At 30.3% G+C, this 17,799-nt stretch overlaps 1 protein-coding gene across 2 annotated transcripts in view; it reads left to right on the plus strand.

The window, feature by feature from the left end:
- Positions 1-13,904, plus strand: part of LOC139526440 (VWFA and cache domain-containing protein 1-like) — a 47,213-nt gene extending 33,309 nt beyond the window's left edge. For both annotated transcript variants that reach the window (XM_071321589.1, XM_071321596.1), the window contains 9 exons: positions 394-493; positions 780-878; positions 1,482-1,547; positions 2,186-2,272; positions 2,897-3,012; positions 7,409-7,525; positions 7,782-7,924; positions 8,442-8,669; positions 9,416-13,904. In XM_071321589.1, the coding sequence (XP_071177690.1) occupies positions 394-493; positions 780-878; positions 1,482-1,547; positions 2,186-2,272; positions 2,897-3,012; positions 7,409-7,525; positions 7,782-7,924; positions 8,442-8,669; positions 9,416-9,819 (1,360 nt within the window). In that variant the 3' untranslated portion in view covers positions 9,820-13,904. The remainder of the gene's footprint in view (positions 1-393; positions 494-779; positions 879-1,481; positions 1,548-2,185; positions 2,273-2,896; positions 3,013-7,408; positions 7,526-7,781; positions 7,925-8,441; positions 8,670-9,415) is intronic.
- The last annotated feature ends 3,895 nt before the right edge of the window (positions 13,905-17,799 follow it).

Below are 17,799 nucleotides of genomic sequence, written 5' to 3' on the forward strand. Positions count from 1 at the left end.
TGGTTATTTTTACGTTCTGATGTCCAAGTTGAGTCTTTGAAGGGCAGTGCAAACTTGACTATTTTCATTTTAAGCTTTTCACAGCCCAGTACAAGCATTTAAAGCTCGGTAAAATGTTTGCATAGACTTAGTTTTTGCGCAACAATGCTTACACTACAGTGAAAATTAAAAAGTGCTAAAATTTCCTAAAGATGTTTACTGCTAATGAAACTTGAGTTTCCAGTCCTAAATGTTATGGTTTGAATTCTCCAAGGTAGATTTTTCAAAGTGTATTTGCAGAACATTATGAATGGTATTAAGTTTATATGGCTATTCTTTTGAAGTATTTAACATACCCTAATGAATCTAAGTATAATAATATCCAATATGAGATATTTTCTTTGTTTGTTGTAGATGTTTTATAATGGACGACAGAGGTTATCTAGTGGCACATCCTGCTTTGATAGAACCCAATGGCAAAGGGCCTGTAGAAAAACAACATATCACTCATCAGGTATATAAAGTTTATAATTGAAGAAAAACTAAATAATTTCTAAGCTGAAACTTACTTAGAAAAAAATAGTCATAAGAACCAAATACAATGAAGTATTTACTTGTGTGTATTTTACATAAAGGTGGACAGGTTTTCCAGTGTTTCTGAATTAAGCATGATACATAGTAATAAATTATGAAAAAAAAGTTTCATAAGATTGTTATAAATTTTGAATTGACTTTTGGTGTAATTACTTGTTTCAAATTATTTTAAAAGATGGAATATCATTTGATTTCTTAAATTGCAGGAACCACTAGTGGCTAATGACATCTTGAACCACAGATATTTTGTACACAAGAAAAGATGTAATCGATTCAATGATAGAACCATTCAGAGATATTATAATGTAAGTTAACTATATTGATTAGCCTTATCTGATTATATGTGTCAAGCTAGGTTGAATTAAAATGTTTCACTAGTAAAGTATGTTGTTTTAAGGACAATGATAGACAATGTTTATGCCCTGTCTGCAATATTGCAGGGGCATTATGTTTGTTGGTGTGTTTTTTTGTCTATTATTCTTTTTGTCTGTTTGACTCAAATCAGGTTAAATTTTTTGTTTAAGGTAATTTTCCAGGAAGTTTGAGTCACACCAATTTGAAACTTAATGAACATGTTAATTATGATGTATTTTTTTTTAAATTTGTGCCAAAGTGGAAAAGATTAATATAAGTTGTAATAACTTGTTTCCCAATCCACTATAAATAATTAAATTTAAACAAAATTGAGGTTTTTACTCAAATTTCAATGTTCTTGATAATGCAAGATGGGCATGGTATTGTTGTTTTGACGTCAACTAAACAGGGGATTGTATATGTCTTATAAGCCAACAACATAAAAAAGACAGAACAGACATTTAATATATTTTGATTGTTGGCAAGCAAAATTTAACAAGTCTAATATGGAATTTATGCAGGGATTTATAATAGTATGTGTTCTTACTTTTAAGTTTAACACCAGTTTAGATGGAGTTCTTACAAACTTGGTCCATGGAGAAAAATGTTCAAGATACCAGGTTAGTCTCTGTAATATATTTATCAGTATAAAAACATTCTCATAATTCATAGCTAGAACTATCATAGGAAAAGTATCAGGAAATAAATGAAACAAACACAAACAGTATAAAAACAGAAAGATAACAATCTTTTTATGCCCCACCTACGATAGTGGAGGGGCATTATGTTTTCTGGTCTGTTCGTCCGTCCGTCCGTTCGTCCCGCTCCAGGTTAAAGTTTTGGGTCAAGGTAGTTTTTGATGAAGTTGAAGTCCAATCAACTTCAAACTTAGTACACATGTTCCCTATCATATGATCTTTCTAATTTTAATGCCAAATTAGAGTTTTTACCCCAATTTCACGGTCCACTGAACATGGAAAATGATAGTGCGAGTGGGGCATTCATGTACTGAGGACACATTCTTGTTATGTAATGGAATGATAGATCCAAAGGAGTGATAGTTTTCCATGTAGTTTAGAGTGTGGAATACCTAAAGGTAGATACCATTGGTGTATAAACAGCTGGAATTTCCATCTTGTAAATGCAAATTGAAGTTCTTACAGAGAGGACCAAATAGATAACCTTACATTTTTAGTAATCTGGTAAAAGCAAGAAATTTGATAATGACTTCAATAAATGTTTATTAAATCTATTTCAGATTGTACATATTCGAGGAACAAATGCTTTCCTAGGAATAGTAAATCACACATGTGATACAGCAACTGCCTTTTGTCCTTGTAGTATGGTAAGTAAGGAATATATAATCCTACAAATATAGATTAAAGTTTTTTATTATTTTTTTTTTATATACCATCGCAAAAAAAAACACAGACAACGACATCATACCATTATATGAACGCTTTTTTATACGACCGCAAAAAAAAAGTGTTCATATAATGGTATGATGTCTTTGTCTGCGTTGTCATCCGAAGAAATATTTAGTGTCCGGATAATAACTTTAGTTTAAGTGAATGGATCTCTATGAAATTTTATAGGTTTAATACCTGAAAAGGAAGGTTGGGATTGATTTTGGGGATGATGGTCCTTAACGTTTTGAATTAAGGGGCCCAAAACAAACATTTTTTTTCCTTTCAGGAAATCTACTTGTGTACCATCAATGTTTAATACCACAGATAGAAGGTTTGAATTGATTTTGGGGTTATGGTCTGAAATGTGTAGGAATTTGTAAATTTGTCTCATTCCAAAACATACATGATACCCAGGGAAGGCACTTTGAAAACATAGTCCTGATTAATTTTTAACCTGTTCAACACAATATTTTGCATCCATCCATTGTTGCAAATTCCTGGGTCCCATGTATGTTTTTATGGAACTGCCCTTAGACTTAATTGATATTTTTATTTTTCAGTCTGACAGATTATGTTTGAATTGTAAACAAATGGAACAGACAGTATGTGAGTGTCCTTGTGAATGTCAGTTAGATGTAGATTTCTGTACAGGAGGACTACTGGAGGAAGAAAACTTGTAAGTGTAAAATAAAATGTATTCTGCTATTTTATGATTTTGATGCTGGTTTGCTTCTTCATGTATCAATTTCTTTCATAAAAATGACTTATGGAATTGTATCTTTTTATATTGGTGGAAATAAAATGAAAACTGTGATAGTGTTATAAATATATTTATTTGTAAACAATATTTAGCACTCATGTCAATTTCAAATAAATCATATAAATACAATACAAACATAGCTAAAAGTCAGATATAGCACTTAAACAAACTAGTACATGATAATATGAATTAAAAGTCTATCTATAATAGGATCCAGATGTCAACAGGTGGAAACAATCTTGTTCCGACTCCATGATAAGAGGAAGTCTTCTTGGTATCAAAGCTCTGAGATCTTTAGGCTTGGTTTGTTTCTTCTGGTTCAGATATGTACGGAGATCTTCCCTTTGGACTGAGTTGTGGGAGTCAGTTGATCTCTTCTTGTTGTGCCTTCTACGATTTCTGTTGTTATTTGATGAATAAATGTTGTCATACTGTTGTTTTTCTCCAAGTCTTGAGTATACACTGGGTTTTGCCAGTTCTGTTTGGGTTGTGCTTGGTTTCTCTGGAGTTGTCTCCCATCTGATGAGTGATGGCTTAACTTTTTCCTGTTTGATGTCTTGTAAGGTTGGTTTTATGTCTTGGTCCATGGGTTCTATCTTGACGGTTGCATTAATAGTTGGTTCTTGTTTAATATTGGTTGCATACTCCATTGGCTCTTGCTTTACTTGGACTGGGTTACTGTCGACTGGAACTGGATCATTCTTTAAATGCAAGATAAGGAAGTGACCAGTATCTGTTGTCCTCGTATGGTGAGTAACTTGTAGTCCTTGTGGTATTGAAGACAGGTATCTCTGGACAGAAGACTTAATTGACTGGTAGTGAGACATCTTGATGTACTGGAGGTTACTGTTTGAGATTGTTTGATGGATCACCTGGTGGTCATGGGGTTTTTATCATAAAATGTTGTAAAAACACCTAATCTGATTGGCTAGTGCAATGAAAACAATGTTTAATGGAATTTAACAGCTTGGGATTATGAAAAATAAGAAATGATTTCATTGGTTGGTATAGCTTGGGATTTGAGAAGGTAACACAAGCTTATTACCATAATTAATTAATAAGTTCTTGATTTGTAATTAAAGGTTTTAATTATAATTTATCTTTTTAATTAGTTGTATATTACTTATGAACAATAAATGAAACACTGATAAGTGTTCATTGTTTATGTTATTCCAAACAAAACAAAATAAATAGTTAAGAAAAAAATCTGAATAAAGCAAAATATTTGAATTAACATCTTAAACATTTAATATTCAAAAATACTTTTTTTTTCATACTGAAATATTTTTATGTTGAAGAAAACTATTAAACAGATTTATTTTGATTAAATTCAATCTGGCTAAGATAAAACATTAGTTCAGAAAAAAAGTACCATTAGGTCCAATTTCTGTCTTGTTATGTGAGAAACTGATATAACCTTGATAGTTAGCAGTATAACAGTGAAATAAGCACCATTGGATTTAAAGTAAAATCTTACAGTAAAATATTTGTAAATTCTCAAAAAATAGCCATTGCCATTAGGTACAAAATGTATACATTATAATTCAATTCAATTCAAAATATTTTATTGTTCAAATATCAAATGTACATTTAAACAAAGGGATTGGACAAAAGGCAGTGCCTATACAAATCCTTTCCCATACAAGATGGATTGAATAACATGCATGATAGTATATAATTTTCTGATAAGTTAATAGATCATACGTTGTTGCAGTGAGTCAGGGGAGGCAATTCCCCCACTTCTTGAAGTATTTTATTGTGTATATGTATATAAATAACTATGTTAACAAAGTCAAAGCAAGACCTACTGAAGGTGGTGTCGAATTTTATACCACATTAATAAGTGTTGGTAAGGAATCAAGTAGATCATTAAGTGATTTTTTACTCGAATTCACAAACTCACTGCAACAAAGTTGTTCTATTTATAAGAATAACAAGAATTGATTGGCCCTTTTTTGCAATACATAAGTAATTTAGTGTACCATCTTATTACATGACTATTAATTTCTTGGTTTTTGAAAATATAATTACTAATACAAAAAATAAAATAAAATATATATAAATTTATTTGCAAAAAGATGCTAAACACAATTGGTTGTTTTTTTGTGTTAAAAGTTAGGTTTGTCTTTAATTAAGACTAAAGAGTGGTACACTGTGGTTATAAGCTGATTTCTAAACAGTATAGTATCACATGAAATATTATAAAAATCTTCCAGTTTCATGAATATATTGTTGTACATATGTAAATATCTCTGTGTTTTCATCAATATTAAAGTCTGAGCAACCCTGTAGTAGGACATCAAGATTGACATTATTAAAGTTACTTATTTTTCTAAAGAGCTCATATCTCTGATAAATGTAAGATGGACAAACATAAAAGAAATGAAAATTATCTTCTACTGGATCTCCACAGGCACATATAGAGCTGTCTGACAAATGATCACAGAAAAGATGTTGTTTTAGATCACTAGCCTCATTTCTTAATTGGCAGTGGATTATATTAACTTTACGTGAACCAGTGGAAAAGAAAACAGGACAAGGACTTATGTCCTCATTCAGTTTTCTTTTAAATCCTGTAAAGCTTAAAATATTTTTAACTTCTCCATCAAGTGAATTCCACTTTTCAAGAGTATGTGGAATAAAACTGTTCTTATAGGCTGTGGTTCGACACTGAGGAGTTTTAAATTCCCTTTTTTTCCTCAGTCCATACTGGTCATTAGTGTTTGTATACGACAAGATATCAGCATCAATATAACTAGGAATATCTCCAGAAATAGTTTTATGAAGAAACAATAATTTGTTTTTCTGACGTCTATTCTGGAGGGAATCCCAACCTAATTCCTTATATAATTTCCATCTAGGAGTTCCCTTTCGAAGCCCAGTTACAATTCTGGCAGCAGCTTGTTGTACAGACTCAATTAGATCTGATTCTTCTTGTGTGCAGTTATCCCAAATTATGTTCCCATATTCTAGAATAGGCCGTATAAATGCAATATAAAGTCTTTCCAGAGACTGTCTATCAATCTTATGTTTTAAATATCTCATAATATTAAGACGTTTACAAGCTTTTGAATAAATATCCTGTATGTGACTAGACCATTTGGCATTAGATGATAAGGTTATACATGTACCAAGATGTTTATGTTCTGAGACATTTTCTAGAGGTGCATCATTCATGCATAATGATAGACATCAATATTACTTTTTCTCGTAAAGTACATAGATTTGGTTTTGTCTGCATTGAAGGTTACACCCCATTCTCCTGCTCATTGATCTAATGATTCTAGATCTTGCCCCAGGGATTCAGCTGCTGATCTCTCATCATGTACAACACAATATAGACAAGTATCATCTGCAAACAGTTTTATTTTGTTTGTAACCACATCTACTATGTCATTCACAAACAATAAAAACAGAAAAAGGCCCAAGATGGACCCTTGAGGGACTCCTGCCTTGACAGTATTCCAGTTAGAAAAAAAAACCATTTACTCCAACCCTTTGTTGTCTATCAGAAAGATAACTTTTGAACCAGTTAAGCAAATTACCCTTTATTCCATATTTTCTTAACTTATATAGAAGTCCCATGTGCCATACACGATCAAATGCCTTTGACACATCGCAAAAAATAAATCTGACATCTTTCCCTTTGTCAAGATTTTTTACAATCTCATCATATAATAAAAGTAACTGATTTATAGTAGAGTCCTTGTTTCGGAACCCTGACTGTTGGTCAGTTAATATTGCATGATCATGTATATAGTTATGTAAATACTTAAAAATAATTTTCTCCAATATTTTGCTAAAACAATTAGTAACAGAGATAGGTCTGTAGTTTGAAACAATTATTGTATACATTATAATGATGACAAGTCTTCAGTTATGCCTTGTAGTCTGTTGTATTCTCTTTACTTTGGTTACTGCAACATATACAAATTTCTCTGCTGCTGTTATCGATAAAAACAAAGGATATGGGGGTATCCTTCCATGATACAAAATCAGTGAATGCACAGTAAAAAGCACACAAATAGCAAAGGAATAACATTTTTATTGTTGCTCTTCATTTCAAAGTCACAGTAAGGCACTCGACATGTGGGCAAAACCGATCTCACCTCACTGCAAGTTTAAGTTGACCCTTGCATCAACTTGAATGGAATACTTTGCTAAAACAAGTAGGATACAAATACAGTAGAATACTAAATTTGAACATTTCAGGAACTATTTTAAGACTTCTAGTGATATAAGCATTGCAGTAAATATGAATATCATAATCCTGGTTTTACATAGAATGAAAATAATTATTTTACTTTTTCAGTAATCCAAGTTGTGAAAGGGTACCAGAGAAGGAATCAATACTGAGACTGGATCCCAAACTAACAGAAGATAAAACTACATGTGGAAAACATATCTGTGCAGGGAGAACATCTAAATTGTAAGTCTACAGGGCACTTTTTATGGAAAATATGAGTGGGGGAGAGGTTTGTCCTGCTCCCTTAATAAAACATCTCCAAGTTAGCCATTTTGAGATAGATATTATACTTAATTGCTGTTTTTAACTTAAGGGGTATATGATTATTATGGTTCAATAGTTCAAGTCATTCCAGGTAAATGAGATGCAACCCCTTTCTCAAATTTCTACATTGCAAATCAGAGCTATGTTATATTAATTTTATTACTATATTTTACAGGGGTTGTATCAGTGTGATGGGATGTCAGTGGTGCCAGGTTCATAAAGACATGAATCCTATATCTACACCTTATTGTGCAGACCAGAGAGTATGTTTTGGTGGGATAGAGGAAGCACCAACTCCATATGGTGATGAAGTCAGAGGTAAGTAACAGTTTGAAATTACACTTATCAATAAAATACAATTAAAAAAATGGGAGATTTACAAAAGACATATTAAAGAAATGAAAGAAATACTTATTAACACTTTTATTGTAGATCTCAATCTATTCCTTATCCATCAAATAAAACAAACATTCAATATAAAAGAATAACAAAAAATTTGGAAGATTTATGAAAGACATGTTAAAAAAATAGGAGCTATATTGATTGATACTTTTATTGAAGTTTGTGTCTTTTTCTTATTCATCAAATGAAACAAACATTTAATACGATGATGCAAATTACATGTAAATATTTAATTTGGTACAAATTACTCAGATTTTGTATTTCTACAGAATCTCTACACCATATGCTTGTACCAATACAAATACAGTTTTTATCAAATAAAATATTAAATTAACAGCATGAAATATTGAATTAAAAACAATATGCTTCCAGTTTTTAGGAATTGTAAGAAAATTGTTTGAAAGTTTAAATTAAATTTTAATTTATTTTGTAGCAATGGCTCAGAATACTGAACAGACGAATACAAAGACAACCCCAGTAGGTCCAGTGGCAGGTGGAATCATGGGATGTTTCCTGGTTCTAGCGATGGGCGTTTATTGTTATCGTCATCATATTCATCGCACTAATCATCAATATATTACTACTTTACAAGAGAATACCAATCGTACCTCTAATTTTTACGATACAGATGATATTGATCCTATTGATGAACCTGGGACAGGTAACATTTCAATTGTTGAACAACAGTGATTATGATTTAAGAAAATGTGGTATGAGTGCCAATGAGACAACTCTCCATCCAAGTCACAATTTGTAAAAGTAAATGATTATAGGTCAAGGTACAGCCTTCAACAAGGAGCCTTGGCTCACATTAAACAGCAAGCTATTAAGAGCTTCAAAAATGACTAGTATTAAACCATTCAAACGGGCAAAACCAGTAATCTAATCTATATAAAAAACTAGAAACACTTATGAGTCACATCAACAAATGACAACCAGGTTTTGCATTTTAAATAGATAAATAAAATTGGTACTTATCTAATACTAATACCATCACCTTTAAGTTGCCAACACTCAAAGAATGATAAAAGGTGGGGATCAATCAATGATGGAAGTATCACCAAATAGAGGAATACAATGAGTTGATATAATTGAAATTATTCTTCAGGAAGCTGATGTGCATGTTCTTATCAAAATATAAAGTTTTTATTCACTAAATGTATTTCTGATATTGCTTATATTTAAAGTCAAAATAATATTTCATATTTTATCTTATCAAAGCAAATATTTACAGACTGTTTTCCGCGAAGATTTTGTTTAGGGCAAATAACAAACAAGAATTAGTTATAAGTTTGAAATTTCATCGGGATATTTGATGACAAAAGCTTGCAATTTTTAATGCATTAAATTGCTTGCAAGTTTACTTATAATTCTATTTTGTCAGTTAAAACTTAAATTCTTTTGTAGGTCACACAAATTTTCTGTTGGCAACATTTGAAAATCCAGCAGCTGTATCGCCGTATCGTATGAGTACATCATATCGTCGACCTCCAGGTGGTGGTGACAGTGATCATGGTTATAGTACCATGACACCACACGAGGACAGTGAACATGCTAGTTTGCCGTGTTCTGAACCTTTTATAAGTAAAGACAGATACAAACCAGTGTCGTATGCAATAAGCAAATCTCATGCATTACCTCCTCCTCCGTCATCCAATAGGAGGAGTCGAAGTCCAACTCCGCCACAAACAAAACTTACAAACTTTTACCAACCAATACCTGAACAAACTATCATACCTCAACAAACAATCTTACCAGATGTTCACAGTGTAATAGCTAATGTTCAAGTTCACATGGTGGACACACATTAACATGTGACTTAAAGGGCAATTATTTTACATGGAGTACTTCTCATCAGACTGGAGTGATGGTCAGGGATAAAATTCTGAAGAAAATTTAGTGTGTAATACATGACCATTTGAAAAGCATTAATAGTGAAGGTAGACAACTCTTCTCTGATATAAGTGAAGGTAAACAACAAGTGAAGGTAGACAACTCTTCTCAGGTATGATGGACAGATAATTGAAGTGTTTAAATGACCAAATCACTCCATGATGAATAAAGAAGTTGGATCTCAGGAAGATGGCTAAGATTTAATATTTATTATACGTGTACAGATATATATATAGTGCTATAAACCTGCTTTGTTAATATACTGCTGAAGACTTTGTATATACATATTTTATGGCAAGCTCTTTAAATATGCAACTGTTCAAATTTCTTATTGTATTATGCAGTATGTGCATATATTTATTGCCTATTGTAAGCCTTTTCACTTCATATGTTATGAAGGTTAGTATGGTAAAAACCTATAGTGCAACAGAGTAGGTTTCTATAGATGATGTGCAGGTACTTGCTATTTTTGATATTTTAAAAGTATTTTATAAGACAGATTATTTTGCAGATGAAATTTATGCCAACCTACTATATGTTTTAATGAATTAAATTTTAGCTGAGCTTTAAACATATTAATCAAATATTCAGATTCAGAAATAATTGTAACTCCTAGTTATCAAATTTTAATCAATGATGAAATGTATGAAGAGCTAAATTATAAAAAGAAATATATTCTAAAGATTTTTGTTTTAAGCAGTTTCTACATTATTTTAGCAAAACCATTTTTACAGCAGATGTACTTTGATGTGCCATTATTTTTTATAAGTGGATGTTTTTATAGATCTTTTTCAATGTTTTACTGTGAAATATCAGAACAATTTTAATGTATCCCTACTTTATGCAGGATTTTGTGAGTTAGTGTTGTTATCCTGATATAGCATTGTTTTTATGTGGCCTTTTTTACCAAGCTGTCAAATTATTTTAAAATGCCAAACAGGAGAAAATATTAAGTTTTTTTTTTTTAAATATTTGTTCCTTTTCTTCAAACTATTGCATCAGTTGTGACTTTAACTTTCATATGCTGATATTTTTGCAGCTTTTTAAATTTGTCTGAAAATGTATAAAAACATTCAAATAATGCATTTTTAAACTGTGCCATGATATATATGTAACACTGTAAGTTATAGTCTTGTTTTAGTTTTAATTGTTTCTGAAAAAAAATCTACAGTTTTATTTCAATATCTTTGAACACTGAATTTTTGTTTTACTAAAAAAAAAACAATTAAAAAAAAATGACACATGTATTTATAAATTTGATTGAAATTTTGATTCATTTAAAACTTTTTTATACAGAAGAAAATCATGGATATATTTTGACAGGATTGGACATATTTCAAGATAATGACACATTTTTTGGAGTGTTACATACATTTGATGAACACAATTTTAACGGCAATGTTTATGTTAAAATATTTCTCAATAGAAATGTATGTGTGGTATGTTTATTAAAATACATATATAATATATATGTAAGAGCTTTGTACAAACAATACAATTACGTGTTTTTGTTTTAACTACCTCGATATAATATGTCATCCTATGTATATTCCATGCTATTCATCGGTGTGTCGTTCTTACACACGTTATACATAATATTCATCCGTGTGTTGTTCTTGGACACTTTATTTTAGACAATTTATACATACTATTAGTTTATCTGTTTATTTTGTTAGAACTTTACCACTCACACATTGTAATTAGTCAACATAAAATGTTGTTGTATATATGTATATAAGTCATAAATTCATTATTTATATAACAGCATTATAGATATTGAGATAAGTTGAAAGTAAGGTTGAATTTTTAATGTTTTCTAAAAAAAAAATGGTTTACAGATGACTGACTGTTATAAGATCAGATTTTTCCTTTTATAGAATATAATAAGTTAAATTTAAACCATGCTGTTATGAAATATACCTTAAATCAATGCAAATGGTCAAATTATTTGTATCTTTGGTTAAAATTGATCATCTCCTAAAACCGATATTAGAATAATAATTCAATTTTGCATCCTACAAATAGGAATCTTACAGTTCTTTATCAGTTATTCATGATAATAAAAAAAAATAGTATGAGATTGATTAATTTCATTTTCAATACAATAATACCATTATATCAGATTTTAAATTCAAAAAATGTTTTACTGTTTAATATAATTATGAAATGATATTGGGTAAAAGTGATTTTCACAGTACAGTATCTTGTTACTCTTATCATTCTTGGCAAAATAATTTGGAAACAAAGAGTTTTTTGCCAGTGGACAGTGGTCATTTAACACAAAATAAATCTGTTTCTTCAAAATCCATTAAATATTCGATTTCTGAAGTTGATATTTAATGGATTTAGTATTTGTGTTTGACTGCTTATATTGTCTTAATTTCCTATGAAATAAATCAGAGAGAGTGATTTTACAAGTTTATTGTATTCAGATTTGAAAATAAGCCCATACATTTATGTTTTTGGAACAAATTTTATGAAATAATCTTTAGAGTTATGAAATATATTATGTTAAATAGCCTCTGGAATAAGATATAACAATTATTTTACCATTTTTCCTTTGTATAGACTGATGACTATTCTATTTAAGGATAATTTAGGTTTGGGTGCCCTCTAACACCTATGTAGATATGTTAAATAACTTGATAGTATTTGTGTTTGAAAGATACAGACTGTATTATAAATAAATAGTAAGGAGTATCCTAAATAGGTTTACCTTCTACTTCAATTACATAAATGAAATAAAATTGATGAGATCAAAATATATATTTACCCCAGGTCTTCCTACAGAAATATGTATACTTCCAGTGTTAAACATTATGGTTGTTTTATCAATGGCAAAAATGGTGAAGGAAATTTCTCTTTTTTTTTTAAAAGGAGTTCACTTCAAAAACAATGTTTTCATTGTAAATAAATGCCTTTATATATGTTTATTAATTAGCAATATGTGATTTAAGTTCCTGAAGGTTTGCAAATACTTAAAAGGTTTTTGTTAAGACTTTATTAGTTTTTGTTTTATTATTTTATGCTCTTCAAAGTCCAAAGGATAAAGACCACAACTTATATATCACAGCTGAAAATTGATGTCATAGTTAAGGTTTTATTTTAAGTTGATTTAGTTCAAATTATCACCATTGTTTTTGGTGCTTAAAAGTTGATTTTAAGCGTAAAGTTTACATTTTTAATGAATTTTGTATTTTGTGTTGGAATACACAGTCTGAAAATAACTGGATGTACAGGTTGTTTTATATGTCAAATTCAGATAATATAACATTAAGATGACTTTGATCCAAATTGAAGCCAAGAAGAATGATAATTATATTGATTTCCTTTGTCTATATTGACACGGTGCAGAAATAAATTAAATAATAAAAATGAAGTTTCATGTTTGATCCTTCTTTATAACCTATGAAAGTATGTTTTTACTATAATAAAACTAGTATTTGTAAAATTGCAAACAATTCGAAGATTTTTCCTGAAATATTCATTTTGTTAACAGAAAATTTTACTTTTATTAACACCCCTAAGGATCTATAGTTGAGATACTCAATTCAATTATAAAAGAACATGTTTTTTTAAATGGAGAATTATTTTAGTGTAACAACCAAATCTGTACATTGGAAATTCTGCAGTGCCTGAATGGTGAAATTTTTACTTTTCCACTCTGACATAATAAAGGAGGTTATCTCCCTTTTATCTTTCTTAAAGAAGTTATTATCTCCCTTTGTTATGTTAGATTTCAGCAAACCAAGTCTAAGCATATTTATTCACCTGTTTATGAAAACGTTTATTGTTAGTGATGGTAATGTTAGATGTTCATTACTGGTAATGGACTTTGGTTAATATATTATTGTGTCAAACATTAAGTCATATAAAGGTTGTAGCATTACAAAGTTAGTAATTCATTTTTTTTTTTCAAAATAGTTTGTGGAACAAACATAACCTATTGTCATCCTTTACAATGAATTGTCATTGGAATTTTATAATAAAATATGTCAAGAAATTCTTTGTTTTATTTTCTCTGACCAAAAACAGCAACAGAGATGGAACTAAGGAATAAGTCTAAGATTGTGTTTGAGAAATTAACCATAGCTACGCAAGGATCTATTAGGTACAAAGGCTAATACTAAATACCTTCAAGACTTTGTATTGGAATAAATTTAATCAGAATATCAGATGGCTGTGATCCAAAAGAGATCTAGAATAATAAGACATTGGCATAAGGCCCTGTATAATTTTATAAAATTATTATGTGTCAGACTAAGGATGTATGGAGCCAGGAAAATATCTTTATACATATGTACATGGTTTGAAGCAGTCAAAACATATCTGTTGGTCTGTTATATATTGCTTACTTCATATTTAAGAGATTGATTTAACAGCATCAGAGAGAATAGGGTTCACTATTAAATGCTTAATGAAGGAGTTTGAAATTTGTAGAAAAAAAAAAGATATCCCATATCCCCCTCTTTTCTAAGGATAAAAGCCAAAAAGGTTAGACATTGATGACTCATATATTATTCATTTTTTCCTTCCCAAGAAGTTGATTAGGGGATACACAGCTACTTTTGCATAGGTACTATTTCTGTACTAAAAAAATGCAGTACTGGAAATTTACTTTTAATGTTTACTTTAAAAATATAGATACTTGTATTTTACAGCACTTGATATGCACTAAATATTTGGGTACAGAAATAATACAATATTCCATGTTTGAAAATCATAACTTTAAGAGATTTGAAATAGAAAAACTTTCAAAATGCTGAAAATGTATCAGTAGTAACCAACAATCTGTAGTACTTAAATTTCAAGTACGAATAAAGTACTGTAAAATACAGGTACCTTAATAGAATGAAATTCAAAACAGTGTAGCTGTGGCCATTGATTGACACATTAAAATCATCCATTGACTGGGACAATTTACGTGAACGTTTGTCTGTAACGACCACTGTTCACGACGTACCTACAATAGACATTTAAACTGTGGGGTCACCAAAGGTTTCTTAACGCCTTTAATTATAAAATAATTCGAAAAATTAATCAGGAATAACCTTTGTGTTTTGATTTATATAATTGATATAAATCAAAATATCGTGTTATTTCTGATTAATTTTTCGAATTACTTTATTTAGGTGTTGAGAACCTTTGGTGACCCCATAGTTTAAGTGTCTTTAAAAAGTACATACAAACGTTCACCTAAATTGTCACAGTCAATGGATGATTTTAATGTGTCAATCAATGGCCACAGCTACACTATTTTGAATTTCATTCTATTACAATAATTTTAGAGTAACAAAATACATGTAGTACTGAATATTAAAAGAAGATTTCCAGTACTACAAATTTTTAGTACAGAAATAGTACCTATGCAAAAGTAGCTGTCTAGGGATCACCTATGATATCAAATCATGAGGGGGATAGAACGGGTGTTAGGAATAAATATTGGAATCCGCTTTAAGCATGGACCTTCTTTACATAACTTTAGTTTCTTGAGAGTTAAAGTATTCAGTCATTCTAATATATCTATATCTTTTAGGTACTAGGTTAATCTTATAGATAGCTTACAAAGCAGAAAAGATTGCTTAGAAATTGACAGATTTAGATATTGCTCTGGAATCATTATATTCTTTAGATGGAGGAAACTAGTCTGATGTAGACCATTCATTATGTCCTTGTGGAAAAATGTCTCTAAATAAAGTAATTGCTGATAAAGGGACTGAAGAAAAACATTTTTTTTAATTCTCATTGTTTCTTTATTGCTGAAATTTCTTTAGATTGATATGTATAAATCTTTTTTATCTAAAATATTTGAAGTTGATGATAGTTGAAATAAATTATATTGAATACATATACATAGTTTAATTTGGTAATAAACCCTACTTAACACTAGGCTAACAGGTTGAGCTTTATAAAAAGCTAACTCACTAGGTAATTTTAAGACCAACAATAAGACACATTGTTATGGGTTTTTATGGGCCATTATGACTTCTGGTCTGTGCGTCAGTTCATCCGTTCCTTCGTCTGTTTGTTCGTTTGTCCTTTAGTTCGTTCGTTCGTCCTGCTTCAGGTTAAAGTTTTTGGTCAAGGTAGTTTTTGATGAAGTTGAAGTCCAATCAACTTGAAACTTAGTACACATGTTCCTTATGATATGATCTTTGTAATTTTAATGCCAGAGTAGAGTTTTTACCCCACTTCCAAGGTCCATTGAACATAGAAAATGATAGTGCAAGTGGGGCATCCGTGTACTTGGGACTCATTCTTGTTTTTGCTGCTGACTGTCTTTAGTTTCTATGGTAATGCTTCATTATACAGGTACTCCAAATGGAAGTTTAGTTGTCTTTGATTTGAAATCCCAGAATTTGTTTCTGGATGGTAACCTTATTTTTGTCGAGCCATCTTTATATATATATAGTGATCCTACATTCTGTCCTCGTCATAGGCAGCATCCACAAATATTCACTCCATGGTTAAAGTTTTTGAAATTTTGATAACTTTCTTAAACTATCCTGGATTTCTACCAACTTGAACAGAAGCTTGTTTATGATCATAAGATAGTATCCAGAAGTAAATTTTGTAAAATTAAAATCCTGTTTTCCTTATTTTACTTATAAATGGCCTTAGTTTTTTTCTGACAGGAAACATTACATTCACTCTGTTGATAAAGTTTTTTTTAAATTTTGATAACTTTCTTAAACAATCCTGGATTTGTACCAAACTTGGACAGAAGCTTGTTTCTGATCATAAGATAGTATCCAGAAGTAAATTTTGTAATATTTCATATTTACTTATAAATGGACTTAGTTTTTCTTCCAGTTAACATTACATACAGTCTGCAGTTAAAGTTTTAAAAACATATATAAAATTCATAAGCTATCCTGGATTTTTACCAAACTTGGACAGATCGAAGCTTCTTACAATCAAAAGAGAGTATTGAGAGGAATATTTTTATTGATTTTTGTTGAGTGTGATTAACAGCAAAAGTAGGCGAGACACCTTGTAAATATTTAGGGAAGGGTTAGATTTGTTTAGTCAGATCTTTCTACACATTTGATTACTTTTTTCTAACTTGATTATATACTTTTCAAAGTTATAACTCAGACATATTTTGTCCCCAGTTCAACCTTTGGAATAAATAAATCATGTTATCCTAGTATGTCAGTTGACAGAATATAACAAGAAAACTGGAGATAATTTCACATTTTTATGAAATGTTGGACAGATATATTGCTTTGTTTTGTAATTGTTTTGACATTCTTGTGTCCTTAATTCGTCACTCTTAGATATTGTGTAAATTTTGTTCTAGAAGTTTTAATATTTAAAACCACATTAACGCATATATACGCTACCTAATTGATGGTGGAAATTCTAGTCTTTTTCGATATATATTCCAGTTATAAAGCTGATACTATTATTGCCAAGATTTGATAAAATCGTTGTCAGGTGAATATGTCAAGGCGACGGTTCAATTTACCATGACCTTTTTGTTATTTATCTGTAACCTGTCTTATGTATGCATAAACAAATTATGGTCAACTAGTAGTTATAATATGTACTGCATGTCAGAAGAGACATAAAATAGTCTCATGTACCATAATTGCACGAGGGACCATTAGTGAAATAAGAATTGAATATCTAAATGAAAGCCGTTGGGAGTTCCCTGTTTTAAATCTCAAACGCTTGGAACATAGGTCACTGTTAGTCCCAAAAACAACATACTAGTTTATCGTTTTACTCCATAGTTCTTGTTTTCTGGAAAACGCTAGATGTACAACTTCATATCCTGTAGTTTGTGTAAGTCTGTATAAATTGGAGGATTCATTATTCTATCCACATCAGCTGGTTTCAAAGGTATATGCAAAAAACTCCAAATTTTGGTCAGGCAACACTGAACCATGGAC

The sequence above is a fragment of the Mytilus edulis genome, chromosome 1 (assembly GCF_963676685.1).
Source record: "Mytilus edulis chromosome 1, xbMytEdul2.2, whole genome shotgun sequence".
NCBI classification, from domain to species: domain Eukaryota; kingdom Metazoa; phylum Mollusca; class Bivalvia; order Mytilida; family Mytilidae; genus Mytilus; species Mytilus edulis.